Source organism: Saimiri boliviensis, chromosome 7 (assembly GCF_048565385.1).
Source record: "Saimiri boliviensis isolate mSaiBol1 chromosome 7, mSaiBol1.pri, whole genome shotgun sequence".
NCBI lineage: Eukaryota > Metazoa > Chordata > Mammalia > Primates > Cebidae > Saimiri > Saimiri boliviensis.
In genome coordinates this window covers 9431998-9452918 of record NC_133455.1, presented here as the reverse complement: position 1 = coordinate 9452918, position 20921 = coordinate 9431998, and the positions used below count along the sequence as shown (strand labels likewise).

The window sequence follows — 20921 nt, the reverse complement described above, 5'->3', positions numbered from 1 at the left end:
GCAGCTCGGGTGTCTTCCACCGCAGCCAATCAACGCCGGGAGACGGTGAAATTTAAACCCCCTCCCATCTCCTCCGCCGGGACCTGTCGGGAAAGCGTTTGTAGAAAGTGAGGCGGCTGGACCCGCCCCCGCCGACGAGGCGGGGAGTAGGACGGTGCCTCCCTCCGAGTTCACCTATCAGGAAGGGCAGTCTGCAGAGGGGCGGGCGGCGGCGCCAATCCGGTCGAGCAGCTGGAGTCCGGCGGAGCAGTTGGCTGCAGTTGTTGCAACTTTTTTCGAAAGCTGGGTTTCCCGGGAGATCCCAGGCGGTGACAGAGTGGGACCATGGCTAGAGGTATTTGTCCAAGTGGCCGGCGCCCGGGCGTCTGGGTCGCGCTGGAGGGATGGGGGCCGGGGTGGCGGCAGCGGCTGCGGGGAGGTGTCCTCCTGCGGGTGGTTCGGAGCGAGCTCGGGGACCCGCATTGGGGGAGTAAGGGTGCTGCTGCGGAACCCCCCCACCCCGCGGCTCCCGAATCCCCCAGAAACCCTTTTCACTGCCGTGCCTCTGTTTCCCCTCTATGAAGTGAGCACCTGCGGGCCTGCCTCTCCACGGCAGTGGGTCCATATGTCACAGAGCTCTTTGCAAACTAAAGCGCAGGGCACCTCCAGGGAATAGGCGTTATTGATAGAAGTGGGGCGGGGGTGGGAGTGAGGCTTCGTCCACTTTGGGGCTGCCTCTCGTTGGGAAAGGAGGTGATCCCTGGGCGAGGGCGCAGATGGGTAACCTGCATCTTGGGGAGCGTGTCAGGGCGGACACCGCGGCAGGCGCCTTTCCTCCCTCCCCACGTCCTGAGTCAGCTCTGTGCCGCGGAGCGATGGCCGGGCCCCGCTGGCCCACTTTGGGATGAAACGGGTTTCTGGTACCTCGCGGGCGCGGTCCTTGGCCCCGCATCTGATCAGGACTTCGCCCCGCCCCCGGTAGATGGCTTGGGTGGGCTTGTACAGCCCTGGGAGGCGATGTCCTGCCTGAAGCCCTTTGCATACTTAGTTGACTGTCAGTACAGTGCAACCCAGGTATGCGGCAAAGAGATCTCCAACTGCTTGGTCATTTCCAGCCACTGCGTCTCTTTCACGCTAAAGGGACGCTCAAAAACTTGAGCGTGAAAGTTGAGTAGAATTATTGTTAAAAAAAAAAAATAATGTTGGAGTATTTTTTTTCTCAATATTTCAAGGCATCAAGTGTTAGGAGGAATTTGCTTTAGTGCAGTATGCTCCCTATAGCAATAATAATGAATAAAATAATGATTTATTCAGCAAATATTTATTGGGTCCCTTTGTTTTCAGGCCCTGAAGTCAGTTGCATCATTTATTCTCCCAGCATCCCTAGAGGTTCTTTTTTGATAAGACTTACCCAAAGCCTGATGAAAAAATGAGGCATAGTGAACTTGAGGTTAAAGAACGTCATCACCCAGCCCATGGAAAAAATTAAGACTAATATTTTCCCTTAGAAAAGTATTAAGCAGGCCGGGCGCGGTGGCTCAAGCCTGTAATCCCAGCACTTTGGGAGGCCGAGGCGGGTGGATCACGAGGTCAAGAGATCGAGACCATCCTGGTCAACATGGTGAAACCCCGTCTCTACTAAAAATACAAAAAATTAGCTGGGCATGGTGGCACGTGCCTGTAATCCCAGCTACTCAGGAGGCTGAGGCAGCAGAATTGCCTGAACCCAAGAGGCGGACGGAGGTTGCGGTGAGCCGAGATCGTGCCATTGCACTCCAGCCTGGGTAACAAGAGCGAAACTCTGTCTCAAAAAAAAAAAAAAAGAAAAGAAAAGAAAAAGAAAAGTATTAAGCATATAAAAGTATATTTTAATTTATCTGACAAGTTTTAATAAAACTGTGCTTCCTGAGTTCATTTTTCTCATCACAGCAAAGTCATTTAAACTACTTGTCTTAAAAGTAGTGCATTAAAAAAGATTGCTTTGGCCAGGCATGGTGGCTCATGCCTGTAATCCCAGCACTTTGGGAGGCTGAGGCAGCAGATCACAAGGTCAAGAGATCAAGACCATCCTGGTCATTTTGGTGAAACCCCATCGCTACTAAAATATAAAAAATTAGCTGGGCGGTGGTGTGCGCCTGTATTCTCAGCTACTCGGGAGGCTGAGGCAGGGGAATTGCTTGAACCTGGGAGGCAGAGTTTGCAGTGAGCTGGGATCCCACCACTGCACTCCAGTCTAATGACAGAGTAAGACTCTGTCTCAAAAAAAAAAAAAAAAAAAAAAAAAAGATTGCTTTAATCTATGGGGAAAGATAACCATCTATCATTGAGATACTTAAAATATGGGTAAATAATAATTGCAGCTGGGCACGGTGGCTCATGCCTGTAATCCCAGCACAGGAGATGACGAGGTCAGGAGTTCAAGACCAGCCTGGTCAACATGGTGAAACTCTGCCTCTACTAAAAATATAAAAATTAGCTGGGTATGGTGGCAGGTGCCTGTAATCCCAGCTACTCAGGAGGCTGAGTCAGGAGAATTGCTTGAACCCGGCAGACGGAGGTTGCAGTGAGCTGATATCGTGCCACTGCACTCCAGCCTGGGTGACAGAGTGAGACTTTGTCTCAAAAAAATAAAACAAAACAAAATTAGCCTGACGTGGTGGTGCATGCCTGTAATCCCCTCTACTCAGGAGGCTGGGATTTTTTTTTTTTTAAGACAATGTTTCACTCTGTTGCCCAGGCTGGAGTGCAGTAGAGTGATTTCAGCTCACTGCAACCTCTGTCTCCTGGGTTCAAGTAATGCTCGTGCCTTAGCCTCCTAAGTAGCTGGGATTACAGGCACCTATTACCACGCCCAGCTAACTTTCATATTTTTAGTAGAGATGGAGTTTCACTATGTTGGCCAGGCTGGTCTTAAATTCCTGGCCTTAGGTTATCTACCTGCTTCAGCCTCCCAAAGTGCTGGGAGGCATTTTGGGCATCAGCCCAAAATGGGAGGCATTACAGGCATCAGCCACTGTGCCTGGCTGATATTTAGAATTGTAAATACCAAATCATTTACAGGATTTCAAATGAATAGTCAGTCTTTTTATTCTAGAAGATTGTGCTTTGAACTTGCACTTTACTTTGAGAGTCCTGCTGGGTCACAGAAACAAACTGTTCAGATGCCAGGCAATGCCTCACTCATTTTGAAGTTTTATAATCATGCAAATATTTACCATCCCAAATCTATTAGTCTCGGGGGTCAGTCCATCTACCTTTCGCTATTTCTTTTTTTTTTTTTTTTTTTTTTTTTTTTTTGAGACAGAGTTTTGCTCTTGTTACCCAGGCTGGAGTGCAATGGCGCGATCTCGGCTCACCGCAGCCTCCGCCTCCTGGGTTCAGGCAATTCTCCTGCCTCAGCCTCCTGAGTAGCTGGGATTACAGGCACGCGCCACCATGCCCGGCTAATTTTTTGTATTTTCAGTAGAGACGGGGTTTCACTATGTTGACCAGGATGGTCTCGATCTCTTGACCTCGTGAGCCACCCGCCTCGGCCTCCCAAAGTGCTGGGATTACAGGCTTGAGCCACCGCGCCCGGCCTACCTTTTGCTATTTCTACTGCCACTGTTGAATGGTCTCTTAGTTGGTTGCCCTCCTCATTTTACCATCTCCAATTTATTATCCCTTAGCACCTGGGGAAGTCTCCCAAAATACAGATTTTTCTTTTTGGTTTTTTTTTTTTTGAGACGGACTTTTGCTCTTGTTGCCCAGGCTGGAGTGCAGTGGCACAATCTTGGCTCACGGCAACCTCCACCTACCGGAGTTCAAATGATACTCCTGCCTCAGCCTCCTGAGTAGCTGACCTCATGATCTGCTCACCTGAGCCTCCCAAAGTGTCCGGGCTTTTTTTTTTTTTTTTTTTTTTTTTTAAAACATAAACTCACTCTGTCACCCAGGCTGGAGTGCAATGGCATGATCTTGCCTCCTGGGTTCAACCAATTAATTCTTTTGTCTCCGCCTCCCCAGTAGCTGGAATTACAGGTGTGTGCCACCACGCCTGGCTAATTTTTTTTTTTTTTTTTTTTTGAGACGGAGTTTCACTCTTGTTACCCAGGCTGGAGTGCAATGGCGCGACCTTGGCTCACCGCAACCTCCGCCTCCTGGGTTCAGGCAATTCTCCTGCCTCAGCCTCCTGAGTAGCTGGGATTACAGGCACGTGCCACCATGCCCAGCTAATTTTTTGTATTTTTAGTAGAGATGGGGTTTCACCATGTTGACCAGGATGGTCTCGATCTCTCGACCTCGTGATCCACCCGCCTCGGCCTCCCAAAGTGCTGGGATTACAGGCTTGAGCCACTGCGTCCGGCCAATTTTTTATATTTTTAGTAGAAATGGGGTTTCACCATGTTAGCCAGGCTGGTCTTGAACTCCTGTCCTGAGGTGATCCATCTGCCTCGGCCTCCCAAAGTGCTGAGATTACAGGCATGAGCCACCATGCCTGGCCAAATTTTTTGTATTTTTAGTAGAGATTGGGTTTTACCATGTTGACCAGGTTGGGTCTCGAACTCCTGACCTTAGGTGATCCACCCACCTCGGCCTCCCAAAATGCTGGGATTACAGGTGTGAGCCACTGTACCCGGCCTATTTTTTTTTTTAAAGATAGGGTTTCACTATGTTGGTCAGGCTGGTCTTGAACTCCCGACCTCAGGTGATCTGCCCGCCTTGGCCTCCAAAGTGCTTGGATTACAGGTGTGAGCCACCACACCCAGCCTCTGGCCTTTTATTATTATTATTATTATTATTAGTCATATACCTCTTAGACATATAACTCTTAGTCATGTAACTCTTTTTTTTTTTGAGACGGAGTTTCGCTCTTGTTACCTAGGCTGGAGTTCAATGGCGCGATCTCGGCTCACCACAACCTCCGCCTCCTGGGTTCAGGCAATTCTCCTGCCTCAGCTTCCTGAGTAGTTGGGATTACAGGCACGCGCCACCACGCCCAGCTAATTTTTTGTATTTTTAGTAGAGACGGGGTTTCACCATGTTGACCAGGATGGTCTCGATCTCTCGACCTCGTGATCCACCCGCCTCGGCCTCCCAAAGTGCTGGGATTACAGGCTTGAGCCACCACGCCCGGCCAGTCATGTAACTCTTAAGGTCCTGAGCCTTAACTTCCACATATATGAAATAGGAATAATAGTAGCTTCTCATAAGTTATTGGGAAGATTAAATCAAATAATGCTGTACTGCATGGCCTAAAACATAATGAACAGCCAATAGTTATTAGCAAGTAGTATTATTGCTGTTGACTTACATATTTTCATGAAATCCTGGGCAACAGTAAGAGTTTTCATTTCTCTCTCTCTCTCTCTCTCTCTCTCTCTCTCTCGTGTGTGTGTGTGTGTGTGTGTGTGTGTGTGTGTGTATTGGGGGGATAGACAGAATCTTACTCTGTCACACAGGCCAGAGTGCAGTGGCACAATCTTGGTTCATGGCAACCTCCGCCTCCCAGGTTCAAGCAATTCCTCTGCCTCAGCATCCCAAGTACCTGGGATTACAGGCGCATGCCACCATGACAGGCCAGTTTTTGGATACTTAGTAGAGACAGGGTTTCGCCATGTTGACTAGGCTGGTCTGGAACTTCTGACCTCACTTGATCTACCTGCCTCAGCCTCCGAAAGTTCTAGGATTACAGGTGTGAGCCACTGAGCCCGCCAGTATATTTGTTATATACATATAAACTTGCAGAAAAAGGACTGTTTCAAAACTTACATTGAATGATCTGTCTTTATATCTTGTAGGTACTAGAGCTGCAGAATTGACAGGAATAGGTGCTAGACTTGTAATGTATCCCCTGCAATTGGTGACTCAAATGCAGAGATAGCTATGACCATGAGTAGGGGTGTGGGGTGCAGCTCTGTTATAATAGTATGTGAAATGGACAAGATGATCTTTGTGACTGGTTCCTGCTCCAAAACCATGATTCTCATGGTAGTTAAGCTGCAAAACTTCTCTGCCTTGCAGAAGTAGAAGACACTTTCAGATGACTCAACCTGGTTATCAGAGTGTCACTTTTGAATCCTCTTTCGCCTTCTGGGTAACCTTTTGGATATTCAACTGTAGTGGGCGCTGCAGAGGGCATGGGCAGCGTACCTGGCCCACTGGAGTTAGTGGTTGGGCTGGGGACCCTATCTTAAAGGATGCTAAAGCATGAGCTGATTTGGGAGGGATTGTCTGAGCAGTGACCTGTCACCACCTAATCCTACTCAGTCTTATCCATTCTAATGGGAGTCTAGGGAGGCTGGTGGTGGGGGTGGGGGGGATGGCTACAAACAGCCATTTGTTTATCTATGGATGTTGGAAGGTGCCCCGGTGCAATTCAAGGTTCTTGGGTTTTATCCATGAGGATACTGAGGCCCAGACTGGGGAAGTCACTAGGTCATGCTCACAAAACACCTCTGGGCAGATGCAGGGAAATAAGTACAGTCCCTGACTCCCAGCCCATGGCTCAGGCTGCAGGAGCTGGATGCCTTGAAGTGTCTTTTTTTTTTTTTTTTTTTTTTTTTTTTTTTTTTTTTGAGACAGAGTTTCACTCTTGTTACCCAGGCTGGAGTGCAATGGCAGGATCTCAGCTCACCGCAACCTCCGCCTCCTGGGTTCAGGCAATTCTCCTGCCTCAGCCTCCTGAGAAGCTGGGATTACAGGCATGCACCACCATGCCCAGCTAATTTTTTGTATTTTTAGTAGAGACGGGGTTTCACCATGTTGACCAGGATGGTCTCGATCTCTTGACCTTGGGATCCACCCGTCTCGGCCTCCCAAAGTGCTGGGATTACAGGCTTGAGCCACCGCGCCCGGCTACCTTGAAGTGTCTTGTTTGCATCTATGACTTTGCACAAATACAGTGAATCCGGCTGGGGGCCCTCAAGCCTTGACGGCCACAGCATAGTGGTAAAGGGCAGTGAGCTATGCTGAAACAGCCACCAGAGTGACGGGAACCTTGTCTGCCTATGGGGGCATTTTCTGACGGGAGGATAGGAGAACAAGGTGACTTGTTAAACCCTTCTGCAAGAAAGACCATTTGCTCTTCCCAACCTCCATTTCCTCAACTGTAACCTGGAAGGATAGTGGCTGGGAGGGCAGGCCCTGAGGTTAGTTGGCCTGGCCTGGAAGCCCATCTAGTTCTGAGAATATGGCCAGGCTCCTCACTTTCTCCATCTGTTGAAAAGAGATAATAATGGTGTCTACCTTTGCAGGGCTGCTGTGAGGTTTGAATGAGATAACGGCAAGAGACTCGCCCAGGAAACCGATCATTATAACCCCTGGCTCTGTCTCCCCAGGGCTTCCTACCGGTCGAGTACAGCCCTTCTGGGTTTGACACCTGGCTCCATCACTTCCTAGTTCTGTGGCCTGGGACAAACCCCAGCACATCCCTTGAGTCACGGTGTCACCATCGTAAGCGGGGATGCCCACAGGACCTGCCCCCGTGGGCGTGCGGGGAGGATTCAATGCCAGTGAAACTCTTGGTGGGCACAGCGCCGGGCACACCCGAGGGCCTGGCCTGGCGCGTTCACCGTTGCTGATTTCGTCTGGCACTGACTTGGCTCCCAAAATATCCACGGAGCCAGCCGAAAAAGGAGCCGGGCGGGCGGGAGCCTGTGCTGTCATGACGGTGTTTCCCACCCCTTCTTCCGCGAGTGGCTGAGGTCCCGCGCAAGGGGGCGCGCCCGAGCCGGGATTCGCCGCGCCGGCCCGCCCGCCCTCTGGAGCGGCCTCCCGGCGCCGCCCCTGCCAGCCCCCTCCCCGGGCCGGGCGCAGGACGGTGGGCGGAGGCGAGCGAGCGGGCGGGCGGGCCGCGGAGGACGCGCCGCCTGCGCCTCCCTCCCTGCGTGCCTCGCTCCGGGCAGCCCGGGGCTGCCGCGGTGCGCCGGTGCCGGGCCCTGCCTCGCCGGCCATGGGGGAAGGGGGCGCCGTGGGGCGCCGCCGGCCCTTCCCCGGGGCGCCGCGGCGGCGCTGGTGGCGGCGGCAGCAGCAGCAGCAGCGGCAGCGGCAGCGGTGGTGGCCGGGCCGCGGAGGCGGCGGCGAGGGCGCGGGGCGCGCCGCCATGGGCCTGGCGGGGCTGCAGGTGGGTGTGTCGGGCCCGGCCGCGCGGGGGGCGGGCGGCGCGCGGGGCCCGGCCGGGCCGGGCGGCGGGAGGGCGACGCGGGCTCCGGCCCGGCCCTCCCGGCGGCGCGGTCGGCCCACCAGCGCCGGGGCCTCGAAACATGGCTGCGGCGGGAGGCGCCGTCGCGGCGCCCGGCCCGGGCGGCCCCGCTCCCCGCCCCGCCGCGCCCTGAGCGCCCCCTCCCCCGCTTCCCCCGGGTCCCCCTCTCCAGGCAGGAAGATGTCCAAGCCCCGCGCGGTGGAGGCGGCGGCGGCGGCGGCGGCGGTGGCAGCGACGGCCCCGGGCCCGGAGATGGTGGAGCGGAGGGGCCCGGGGAGGCCCCGCACCGACGGGGTAAGCAGGCACCCTCCCCGCACCCCCGCGGCGCGCCTGCCCGGCCGGGGCCGTAAGCACGTGGGCGACCCCGGGTCCCCTCCCGCGCCGCCCCGGGGCGTCCGGCCGGGCCGCTTCCTTTGCTGCCGCCTGGCTGGGAGTGGCGCCCACACGGCTCCGCCATGAGCCTGGCGGTGTTTGACCTCGGAAAAGTTTGACTGCGCCTTCATGGCGTCTCCGCAGCCAGAGACCCAACTTCCCCGGAGGTGGCCGCCGTCCCAGGCTGTGCGGGGCCTGCCCTGGCTCCTCGGGGAGGTCATGGGTCTCGCCGCCGCGGCGTGGAATGGTTCCCGAGGCGGCCAGGCCCCCGCGTTGCTTCTGGGGACGCCATCCTCTGTCTGTGCTTACTCAGAGGAGGGGCCCCACCGTCCCGTCCGCTCTCTTGCTGACGCCCAGGTGCGGCTTGCCGCCCCGAATGCGCTGGCTGTGGCCTCTGCTCTCCCCAGCCTCCCCAGTAACCCTGAGAGTAACTCCCGTCGCAGTCCCGGGAGGCTGCGGGGCTGCAGTGATTTGAGAGGGGTCAGGCTCGGGCACGCAGAATGCTCTGGCTGTACTGACAGGCCCTCCAGCTGCCTTCAGCACCAAGTGGTTAATCAGGTTCCCTGGGCCTGTTTCTGTGCTGAGTCCCTGCGGCGCCTGCCAGGGGAGTAAACTCCTAAAGATAGCCCAGCTCTTCACCTGCCGGGGTGGTTTTGACCTCCCTGTTGCGGGTAGCCTGTCTCCTTCCTATATAGACCTTGGTGTACTGCCGGCTCTCCTGCTGGCCAGATGTGCCCTTAGTTTATTAGAGACCAGAGCGTACAGGAAACCTTTCACCGGTCCTGGGATTCTAAACCTGGCAGTGCTCTTCTGAGATAAACGGGGGCTGGCATTCCCTGGTAGCCCAGTTTTTGAAAAACCGTGTTGTCTGATTTTCGTCTTTTGTATTCCTCCTCCTTGTGAAGGCTCTAGGATCTTCTTCAAGCCTCTTTCAGAATATGTTTTTGTCTTTTTAGGAGAATCTATTTATCGGGCAGTCGAAGATCTATTCCTACATGAGCCCGAACAAATGCTCTGGAATGCGTTTCCCCCTTCAGGAAGAGAACTCAGTTACACATCACGAAGTCAAATGCCAGGGGAAACCATTAGCCGGAATCTACAGGAAACGAGAAGGTAAGCTTTTGAAATGGCCTCGTTCCGATCCCAGCCTCTCTCCTCTTCTAGAATGCGCATATATATTTATCTAGCCTTTTCAGTCTCAGGTTTCAGAGGTTTGAGCCATGTTCTGTCTTGCCGATGAAAGAGTGGCCTGTCACAGGGTGTGTGCCCTGTTGGTCTGACAGGTTCTCCCTGCTTTCACAAGAGTTAGTGTGTCTTTCAAGCTTGATTTTCTTGCCTAGTTGCAAAAATAACACACCTGACTCACAATTAGAGAGGCTCATAAGTGCTAACAGTGCAGAAGTCATGAATTCGGTTGTACAGACAAGGCGATTGCAGACCTAACTAATGCATTCATGCAGGGAACCGACTTCCTTCCCTTTTATGAGCTGGCCTTGACCCCATTTCTTTCTTTCTTTTTTTTTTAGACGGATTTTGCTCTTGTCACCCAGGCTGGAGTGCAGTGGCATGATCTTGGCTTACTGCAACTTCTACCTCCCAGGCTCAAGCAATTCTCTTGCCTCAGCCTCCCAAGTAGCTGGGATTACGGGCGCTGGCCATCATGCCCAGCTAATTTTTGTATTTTTGGTAGAGATGGGATTTCATCATGTTGGCCAGGCTGGTCTCAAACTCCTGACCTCAGGTGATTCACCCGCCTTGGCCTCCCAAAATGCAGGGATTACAGGCATGAGCCACCGCAGCCAGCTGCCTTGACCCCATTTTTAAAGTTTTTTGTCACTCAAGCGTTCGGTGCTAGTCTCTGAAGCAGCATCCTCTGCAATGAGTTAAAATGTCGAAGGAGAAAATACATGGTTACTGAAAACTCCACCTGGTCTTGCAAAACAAACTGAAACCTCTTAGACATCATGCTCTAATCCAAATATTCCCTTTCAAAGCTGCAGTGGGGAGTGTCAGCTTTCCCCAATTCACCATGCTCTCTTCTAATTAAAACTTGTCTGAAAGAAGCAGAGCCTCTGGCTGCCAGCAGCTCCATATAAGGAAGCTTTGTGTTCGCTAACAGAAAGTGTCATAAATGACAATTTGGCGTGACCTCTGGGGCTGGATCTGAAGACCAGGGCCAGGAAAGCTCTGAACTGGAGACAGGAGCCTGCCCCCGGCTTGATTTCAACAGGGCAGTATTGTTTTATTCAATCTTCAAATGACTTGGGTTCCAATCTTGTTTGCCACCTGGAAGAAGGAGGCTTAGGCAGGTTGCTGCTCTCTTCTGAGCCTCAGTTCTCTCATCGGTAAATGGAGAGAGAGGAGTCTGACCTCATACACACAGGGCTGTTCTGAAGGGTGGTTGCAGCGTGGATGCCAAAGGGCTTTGTGATGGGCTCCATGTGCCAGCTCTTCACCCCTGGACTGCCAGCGGCACACCTTTGCTCATTCCTGCACCTGCAGCACTTAGAATTTCTGCCCATAGGGTTGGGGAAAGGCGCGGTCTGTTGGCCAAGAGCGGTGGCTCACGCCTGTAATCCCAGCACTTTGGGAGGCGGTGGATCGCAAGGTCAGGAGATAGAGACCATCCTGGCCAACATGATGAAACCCCATCTCTACTAAAAATACCAGTATTAGCTGGGCGTGGTGGCATGTGCCTGTGGTCCCAACTACTTAGGAGGCTGAGGCAAGAGAATCACTTGAAGCCAGGAGGCAGAGGTTGCAGGGAGCTGAGATTGTGCTACTGCACTCCAGCCTGGTGACAGAGCGAGATTGTCTCAAAAAAAAAAAAAGGAAGGCACTGTCTATAAATGGTAGTTGCCCGGACTCTTGTCCTTTAAAATAGGGCAGTCTGTACATTGTCCCAAATGGTGGCCTGGTATACAAGCTAGTGTATTTGGCTCATGGTTTTGCTAAAGGGCCATGATTAGACTTTTGGCTCAGAGGCCGGGCATGGTGGCTCAGGCTTGTAATTCCAGCACTTTGGTAGGCAGAGGCAGGAGGATCACTTGAGCCCAGGAGTTTGAGACCAGCCTGGGCAACATAGTGAGGCCTCGTCTCTACAAAAATGAAAATAAAAAAATTAGCCAGGCATGGTGGCATGCATCTGTAATCCCAGCTGCTTAGGGGAGGCTGAGGCAGGAGGATCCCTAGAGCCCAAGAGTTTAAAGCTGCAATGAGCTATGATCATGCCACTGTGCTCCAGCCTGGGCAACAGAGAGAAACCCCCATCTCTAATATAACAATACAAATAATTTAGGTCAGCTGAACTTTGGAGACCCCAAGGTGCAGGCTCTTGTCCATGATTCTGCTGTGTGTGCCACAGACTGAGTGACAGATGATGTTCACGGGTACCACACACTCCGGGGCCTGATGTCCTGGTTTTAATTCTCTCTGATTTCACCCAAGAAGGCATATAGAGGAGGAAGAAAGATCTGTATGGTTTTAATGTTTTGTTTTGAGACAGTCTCGCTCTGTCTCCCAGGCTGGAATGTAATGGTGCAATCTCAGCTCACTGCAACATCTGTCTCCCACTTTCAAGCAGTTCTCCTGCTTGGACCTCCTAAGTAGCTGAGATTGCAGGTACCCGGCACCACGCCTGGCTAATTTTTTGTGTTTTTAGTAGAGATGGGGTTTTGCCCTGTTGGCCAGGCTGGTCTTGGAACTTCTGACTTTAGGTGATCCACCCGCCTTGGCCTCCCAAAGTGGTGGGATTACAGGAGTGAGCCACCGTGCCCAGCCTAATGTATTTTTTTCTTTTTCTTTTTTTTTTTTGAGATGGAGTTTCACTCTTGTTACCCAGGCTGGAGTGCAATGGCACAATCTTGGCTCACCACAACCTCCGCCTCCTGGGTTCAGGCAATTCTCCTGCCTCAGCCTCCCGAGTAGCTGGGATTACAGGCACGTGCCACCATGCCTAGCTAATTTTTTGTATTTTTAGTAGAGACGGGGTTTCACCATGTTGACCAGGATGGTCTCGATCTCTTGACCTCGTGATCCACCCGCCTCGGCCTCCCAAAGTGCTGGGATTACAGGCGTGAGCCACCGCACCCGGCTTTTTTTTTTTTTTTTTTTTTTGAGATGGAGTTTCACTGTTGTTGCCCAGGCTGAAGTGCAATGGCGCGATCTTGGCTCATCATAACCTCTGCCTTCTGAGTTCAAGGGATTCTCCTGCCTCAGCCTCCCAAGTAGCTAGGATTACAGGCATGTGCCACCACGCCTGGCTAATTTTGTATTTTTAGTAGAAATGGTGTTTCTCCACGTTCGTCAGGCTGATCTCAAACTCCTGACCTCAGGTGATCCGCCCACCTCGGCCTCTCAAAGTGTTGGGATTACAGGTGTGAGCCACTGCGCCTGGCCATATTTGTTTTTCTTTCTTCTTTATCAAGATGTAGGTAATGTATCAAAACGTTCATTTTAAAGTGTAAGAGTCAGTGGTTTTTAGTATTTCCACAGAGTTGTGCAGCCATTACCGCTGTCTAATTCTAGAACATTTCCATTACCCCAGAAAGGTATCCATTAGGCGTCACTTTCCATCCCCCATCCCTCTAGCTCTAAGGCAACCGTTAAAGTCCTTTCTGTCTGGATGGATTTGCTTGTTCTGGAAATTTCATATGGATGGAATCACAAAATAGGTAGTCTTTTGTGTCTGGCTTCTTTCACTGAGCATTGTGTTTTCAAAGGTTCATCTATGGTGTAATAAGTGTCAGTGCTGGTCGGGCGCAGTGGCTCATGCCTATCATCCTAGCACCTTGGGAGGCTGAGGCGGGTGAATTGCCTGAGCTCAGGAGTTCGAGACCAGCCTGGGCAACATGGTAAAACCCTGTCTCTACTAAAATACAGAAAAGTAGACGGGTATCGCAACGTGTGCCTGTAGTCCCAGCTACTCCAGAGGCTGAGGCAGGAGAATTGCTAGAACCTGGGAGGTAGAGGTTTCAGTGAGCCAAGATCACACTACCGCACTACAGCCTAGGTGACAGAGCAAGACTCCCTCTACAGTGTTTCATTTCTTTCTTTTTTTTTTTTTTTTTTTTTTTTGAGAAGGACTTTTTGCTCTTGTTACCCGGGCTGGAGTGCAATGGCACGATCTCGGCTCACCGCAACCTCCGCCTCCTGGGTTCAGGCAATTCTCCTGCCTCAGCCTCCTGAGTAGCTGGGATTACAGGCACGCGCCACCACGCCCAGCTAGTTTTTTGTATTTTTAGTAGAGACGGGGTTTCACCATGTTGACCAGGATGGTCTTGATGTCTTGACCTCGTGATCCACCCGCCTCGGCCTCCCAAAGTGCTGGGATTACAGGCTTGAGCCATCGCGCCCGGCTTCTTTTTTTTTTTTTTTAAAGACAGGGTTTCACCATGCTGGTCAGGCTGGTCTTGAATTCCTGACCTGAGGTGATCCGCCCACCTTGGCCTCCAAAGTGCTTGGATTACAGGCGTGAGCCACCACGCCTGGCCTTTCATTTCTTTTTTTGAAACAGAGTCTCTCTCTGTCACCCAGGCTGGAGTGCAGTGGTACGATCTTGGCTCACTGCAGCCTCTGCCTCCCGGGTTCAAGCATTTCTGCCTCAGCCTCTCAAGTAGCTGGGATTATAGGCGCACACCACCATGCGTGGGTAATATTTTTGTATTTTTAGTAGAGATAGGGTTTCACCATGTTGGCCAGGCTGTTCTTAAACTCCTGACCTCAGGTGAGCCACTGTGCCCAGCCCTTCATTCCTTTTTATTGGGCTGCATAATGTTCCCTTGTGTGGATAGACCACATTTTGTTTACTTATCTGTTGTTGGACATTTGGGTTGTTTCTACTTTTTGGCTATTTGCAAATAAGCCGTTACATTTCTGCATAGCTTTTTGTGGGGACATATGTTTTTAATTCGCTGGAATAGAAGCCTAGGAGTGAAATTGCTGGGTCATATGGTAACTCTGTTTAACTTTTTTGGGAAAATGCCAAACTCTTTCTAAAATGGCTGCACCATTTTACATCTGTAAGCAGTGTACTGTTTACTTGGTTTTTTTAAAAAAAGTAAATCATTTGTTAGAAAGGCAAGCAGTGTTCTAACACTGGCACTCCACGAGTGTTTTAAGTGACAGATCATTTGCAGTATGCCTCCCAACACACAGGCCAGTCTGCTGGGGTACCATGCTGAGAACTGCTGTGAACCTGGGGCTTTAACCCACTAGAAGGGGACATTCTTTTTCTTGAGAGTCTGAAATGAAGGGTGCCAGGCAGCTCTTGGGAAGAGTTTCTGCTTTGTCACCTTACTCCTGTCCCCTAATGGCATCCCAGTCTTCAGGAATGGCGCTTTTGGTCTGAGTCTGCAGCCCGATTCCTGAAAGCTATTGATCGAGCGCCCTTGCCAGCGTCTCCGTCTTTGGTGCCTCTGCCTCACAGGCTATGTGCCACGTCCAGACGCAGAAGCCTGAAACCTCTGCCCAGTGTCTTGGTTGACAAATCGAGCTAGAGCTAGGCACTCTTCCTGTCATATCCGATAACGGACATGGGGCTTAAAGGCTGAGGGCAACTTGTGCCTGACACACCCAGGATCCTCTCTTCTCAAAGCCCATCTTAGAATGCAGCTGATGGTCTAGAAATGGAGAGACAGGGTACAGAATAAACCCGTCTTTCCCCTGCCTCCACCTGCAGAGAAAAGAAATGCTGGGAACGCAGTACGGAGCGCCATGAAGTCCGAGGAACAGAAGATCAAAGATGCCAGGAGAGGTCCCCTGGCATCTTTTCCAAACCAAAAATCTGAAGCAGCAGAACCTCCAAAAACTCCACCCTCGTCTTGTGATTCCGCCAATGCAGCCGTCTCCAAGCAAGCCCTGAAAAAGCCCATCAAGGGCAAACAGGCCCCCCGAAAAAAGTAAGTGCCCCCTTCAGTCCTCTTCCTGATGTAGAGCAGTTTGGTTCTTCTGACCCCAGGGAAGTCTGCTCAGGTGCCTGTCGGGGTTCAGGGGCCACCTCTCAGCCTCTCTCACCTCAAAGGCTCAGATGCCCCAAGTCATCAGCAGGGATGCCACTATTTGTCAGTTTCTGGATTTGGCATGGGTCAGAGTTCAGGCGCCTCTCCTTGCTCCTCTCCTTACCCACCCGAGCATAAGCAGCCTTTGTTTTTTAAATTTATTTTTTTGTTTGATTTTTGGTGGTGGTGGTTTTTGAGACCGAGTCTTGCCCTGCCCCCCAGGCTGGAGTGCAGCAGTTCACTGCAGCCCCAACCTCTCAGGCCCAAGTCATTCTCCTGCTTAAGCCTCCTGAGTAGCTGGGATCACAGGTGTGCACCACCATGCTTGGCTAATTTCTTTCCTTTTTTTTTAGAGACGGTGTTTTGCTGTGTTGCCTGGCTTGGTCTTGAACTCCTGGGCTTAAGTGATCCTCCCATCTCAGCCTCCTAGAGTGTTGGGATCCTCCTACCTCAGCCTCCCACCTCACCCAGCCAGTCTTTGAAACTCTGCTGAGGCCCTCATGGGCAGGTGAACTGAGTGACCTGCACGCTCCAGTGGACAAAGGTGTTTAAGTGACATCATCTCCAAGGAGCTGCCCCCTAAGGAGCTGTGTGCCTCCAGGTTTTCAGTCCTGAATTTATTTTATTTTTTTTGAGATGGAATCTCGCTCTGTCGCCCAGGCTGGAATGCAAAGGCATGATCTCGGCTCTCTGCAACCTCCACCTCCTGGGTTCAAGTGATTCTCCTGACTCAGCCTCCTGAGTAGCTGGGATTACAGGCACGTGCCACCACACCCAGCTAATTTTTGCATTTTTAATAGAGACAGGGTTTCACCATGTTGACCAGGGTGGTCTCAATTTCCTGACCTTGTGATTCGCCTGCCTTGGCTTCCCAAAATGCTGGGATTACAGGCATGAGCCACTGTGCCTGGCCCTGATATTTACTTTCTCGTCTTCCCCTCTTCCCCAGAGCTCAAGGAAAAACGCAACAGAATCGCAAACTTACGGATTTCTACCCTGTCCGAAGGAGCTCCAGGAAGAGCAAGGCTGAACTGCAGGTAGAGTCACATGCTTTAAATTCCAGCTTGTGGAGGGGCAGGGAGGCCCACCAGGCGGTGCTTGGTGTGTGCGTGTATGCACGCGTGTGTGCGTGCACGTGTGCGTGTGTGTGTGTCCTGAGTCTTGTTTTTGTCATTTTGTGGCAAGTTTGTTGGCCTCTGTGGCCTTGGTTTTCTCCTGGATCTGTCAGGGATCCTCGCAAAGCTTGTCCTGCCTTTCTGAGGGGTTCACTGCAGGGCTTGGTTAAGACACTTGTGTGAAGGAACCTTGCGACTTATAGCATGTGGCAGGGAAAGCCAGGCGTTGGGAGCCTGAGACCGTGGGGAAGGCTGCATGTTCTTTCAGAGGCTTTTCTTGTCATCTGGGAGTTTGCATGTCATAGTCCATGGTGGTAAAGAGCAGTGGCCGGAAGCCACTTGCTGGTTGCGTAACCTCGGGCCAGTCACTTATCCTGGCTGTGCCCTGACTCTCCAGTCTGTAAAATGGTACAATAATATAGTACCTGCTGGGCTGTCGTGAGCATTAAATAAATGTGGCTGTGCAAGAGGCACGCTTAGAACCATGCTTGGCACTCAGTAAGTGCCAGCTAACTGTTACTATCACCACCACTGCTTCCCTAGCATGTCACTCCTTTCTGTTCTTTTCCACGCTGCTACCATGCTAGGAGCCTGCAGACCAGTGATCAGCTCGGCTGGAAGGCCAGCTGGCCTGTGCGGGCCTCCGCCGCTGTGTTTGCAGAGGGTTGAGCTGTGCAGCAGGAAGTCAGTATTTACTGCAGTGAGGTGTGGTTATTGCTATTCTGTTAAACCCAGGGCGTGGCAGGTCCCTCTGCTCGCTCCCCTCAGGGACACCTGGGGAGGCCCCTCTGCTCTCCCTCACACTGCAGTGACCACCAGGCTTGGGAGAGACGCTCAGGATTGTATCCTACACAAAGAGGTAGGGACCCTGGTTCTGGCAATTTCAGCGTTTCAACCCTCATGTGGACTCCTTCAGCGTTCTTGATGTTAAATGTGCAGATATACAATAATCTGGTATTCTTTCTCTTTTTCTTTGACTCGATGAAGCTTCATTTTAAAAAAAAAAGGCGTCCATTTTCTTCCCCACAGAGAGCAGCTTTGGTTTTATTGCCTGAAAAAGGCAATGTCTTTCAGCCAAGAATGAGCTGTTATAAAACATTCGCCAGCAGTGGGAGGCTGTGCTAGGTCATTCTTAAAGACAGCACTGGGCCTGGCACGGTGGCTTATGCCTGTATTCCTGGCACTTTGGGAGGCTGAGGTGGGTAGATTACCTGAGGTCAGGAGTTAAGACAAGCCTGGCCAATGTGGTGAAACCTCGTCTCTACTAAAATACAAAAATTAGACATTATGGGGGATGCCTATAATCCCAGCTACTCCGGAGGCTGAGATGGGAGAATCACTTGAACCTCCTGGGAGATGGTGGTTGCAGTGAGCCAAGATTGGGCCACTGCACTCCAGCCTGGGCGGCTGAGCTAGACTCCATCTCAAAAAGAAAAAAAAAAAAAAGCACTGCAGAGGATGAGGCAGTGCCAGGCCACAGAACACCAGACACCTCCCAGCCAGGGTCAGAGCTGCAGCATGCCCACACAGAGCGCCTCTGCTGAGTGCCCACCAAGGGCTGCTGTGGGCTTTAGGGTGGGGGCAGCCGAATTGGCCTTAAAAGAAGCAAGAGTTTGTTCTGGGCAGATGGAAGGCTTCTAAGGGACAGGATGCAGGTCTGCTGAATTTTGCAGCAGATGAGTGTAAGGGAAGGCGCACTTGCTTTCCTAAAGGGCTGTCTGCAAACACAAGAAAGCTCGCCCTGTTCCTGGATCGGGAGCCGTGCTGTGCCCTGACTGTTTTTGTTGGCTCTGCTGAGTGAAGCCATACGAGCTGTTGCTGGCCAGGGCAGGAGGCTGTAGCTGGTCGGGATGACGTGGCCGGAGGTGGTCAGGGCAGAGTATTTTCTGACTGCACAGTTAAAACCCAAGAACAGGACAGCCAGGGCTCATCTGAAGGGTGGGGTCAGTCCTGACCTGACTGCCATGTTAGGCCTAGGCTGGGGGTCCAGGAGGGTGGGACATAATAGAGCCTGTGGTTGGCTAGGTGGTCCGGGTGAAACTGGGATTCAGAGCCTTTTGCACACCTCCACTGAGGCTGAAGACAGGGCCAGGATGGGCCTAGCGCCAGGGCTGGGGTCCTGGACAAGAGGGTGGAATCAGGGCTGCTGGGTTTGGACACAAGGTTGGCCTTGGAGAGATGCCCTACCTCCTGAGTGTTTCACTGCAGGGGCCCGTTCACCGGCCATCCTGGCTTCGGGTGGGGTGGCAGCCAGCCGCAGGGCAGGGACCATGCCTCTTGGCAATGCCTGGGCTTCCTCTTGGCCAGCTCGGCCCCAGAGCCAGACACGCAAGCAGCCTGCTGATTGTGCTTGGGAAGGTCCCCTCCTCACTTGCCCTAGTTCCAGCCTTGCATCCCTCCCACTCCATCTGCCTCTAGGCCCACCTGTAGGCTCCTGCCAGATTTCCCTTTAGGAAGCCCAGGGCTGGTTGTTTGCAGGCCCCAGACTCCTGGCCTTTGGGAGACTCAGCCTCCCTGGCTTTGCACTAAGGCATCTGGCCTGGTCCCAGCTTCCTTCTGCGCATCTGTCTGCCCTGTTCGGTCCCAGCAGAAAAACTCCCATTCTGCTACCCTGGTCTTTCCATGACCACCCCGTACTTCTGAGCACTCTCTGCACACTTGGCAATGAATGGGTTTTGCAGCAAGGTGGTTGTGTGTGTGATGGTGGTGGTTTTGCTTTGAGGGCCTGCTGTGTGCACTGTTCCAGACCAGGAGATTCCACAGTAAACTAGACCAGGCCCCGGGACTTATGGGGCTTCTTTTCTGTTTTGTTTGTTTGTTTGTTTGTTTTTGCAATGGATTCTCACCCTGTCACCCAGGCTAGAGTGCAATGGCACCATCTTGGCTTACTGCAACCTCCACCTCCCTCCCGGGTTGAAGCGATTCTCCTGCCTCAGCCTCCTTAGTAGCTGGGATTACAGGCGCTTGCCATCATGCTTGGCTGATATTTCGTATCTTTAGTAGAGATGGGGTTTTGCCATGTTGGCCAGGCTGGTCTTGAACTCCTGACCTCATGATCTCCCACCTCGGCCTCCCAAAGTGCTAGGATCACAGGCATGAGCTGTTGCACCTGGCCCATGAGGCTTATTTTCTTTTTCTTTTTTTGAGATGAAGTTTTCTCTTGTTGCCCAGGCTGGAGTGCAGTAGTGCAATCTTGGCTCACCACAACCTCCACCTCCTGTGGGGCTTATTTTCAAATGGGGAGTAATTAACAACAAAAAAAGATTCCAGCTACTTGGGAGGCTGAGGTGGGAGGGTGGCTGGAGAGCTGGAGTTCACCACCAACCTGGGCAACATTGTGAGACCTCCATCTTAAAAAATAATTAAAAAGACAACTACAAGAGCAAAATGGTTTTGGAAAACACTTTGATATTAATTTGCTAAAACAGTGATTTGATGGCATGGCTAGGTGAAGGGAGTCAGGGAAGTTTCTCTGAGGAAGTGGCTTTTGAGCAGAGCCGTCGAGGAATGGAGGAAGCAAGCCAGGCAGGTAGATTGGGAAAGGGCCCTCCAGGGCAAAGCCCTGAGCCAGGAGCAGGCTCCATCTTTTGAAAGAGCCAACAGATGTGGCTGAGTGTGGGAACAGAGCAAGGGCAGTAGATGAGGCTAGGAAGATGGGCCCTGGGTCCTGCAGAACCTCAGAGACCATCGGAAAAAACTTGGTCTAAGACCTTCTCTTTATACAACCTACCATGTACCTACAAACATTAAAATTAAAAAACCTACCATGTACCTACAAACATTAAAATTAAAAAATTTTAGGCTGGGCGTGTAAAATCCTAGCACTTTGGGAAGCTGAGGTGGGCGGATCACCTGAGGTTTGGGATTCGAGAGCAGCCCGACCAACATGGAGAAACCCCATCTCTACTAAAAATACAAAATTAGCCAGGCATGGTGGTGCATGCCTGTAATCCTAGCTACTCAGTAGGCTGAGGCAGGAGAATTGCTTGAACCCAGGAGATGAAGGTTGTAGTGAGCCAAGATCGTGCCATTGCACTCTAGCCTAGGCAACAGGAGTGAGAGTCCATCTCAGAAAATCTTTCTATTTTCTAATAATTTTAATTTTAATAATTGTAATTATTTGTAATAATTTGTAATATGTAATAATTTTATAGAAAAGTTAACAAAGATAATACAGAGTTACCCAGCTTCTCCCACTTACGTTACTCTGGTAAATTTGTCACAGCTAAGTAACCAACAGTCATATATTACTGTTGAAGTTTTTGTTTGTTTGTT

At 51.8% G+C, this 20921-nt stretch overlaps 1 protein-coding gene across 4 annotated transcripts in view; it reads left to right on the top strand.

The window, feature by feature from the left end:
- The first annotated feature begins 228 nt into the window (after window positions 1–228).
- KMT5A (lysine methyltransferase 5A) overlaps window positions 229–20921 on the top strand; it is a 30888-nt gene continuing 10195 nt past the window's right edge. The window contains exons 1-5 of one of the 4 annotated variants that reach the window (XM_039471634.2): window positions 259–334; window positions 8334–8455; window positions 9490–9646; window positions 15213–15432; window positions 16481–16568. In XM_039471634.2, the coding sequence (XP_039327568.1) occupies window positions 325–334; window positions 8334–8455; window positions 9490–9646; window positions 15213–15432; window positions 16481–16568 (597 nt within the window). In that variant the 5' untranslated portion in view covers window positions 259–324. Of the gene's footprint in view, window positions 335–7778; window positions 8084–8333; window positions 8456–9489; window positions 9647–15212; window positions 15433–16480; window positions 16569–20921 lie in introns of those variants that run through there. The other 3 variants (XM_039471636.2, XM_074402082.1, XM_039471635.2) reach the window with 3 other exon arrangements.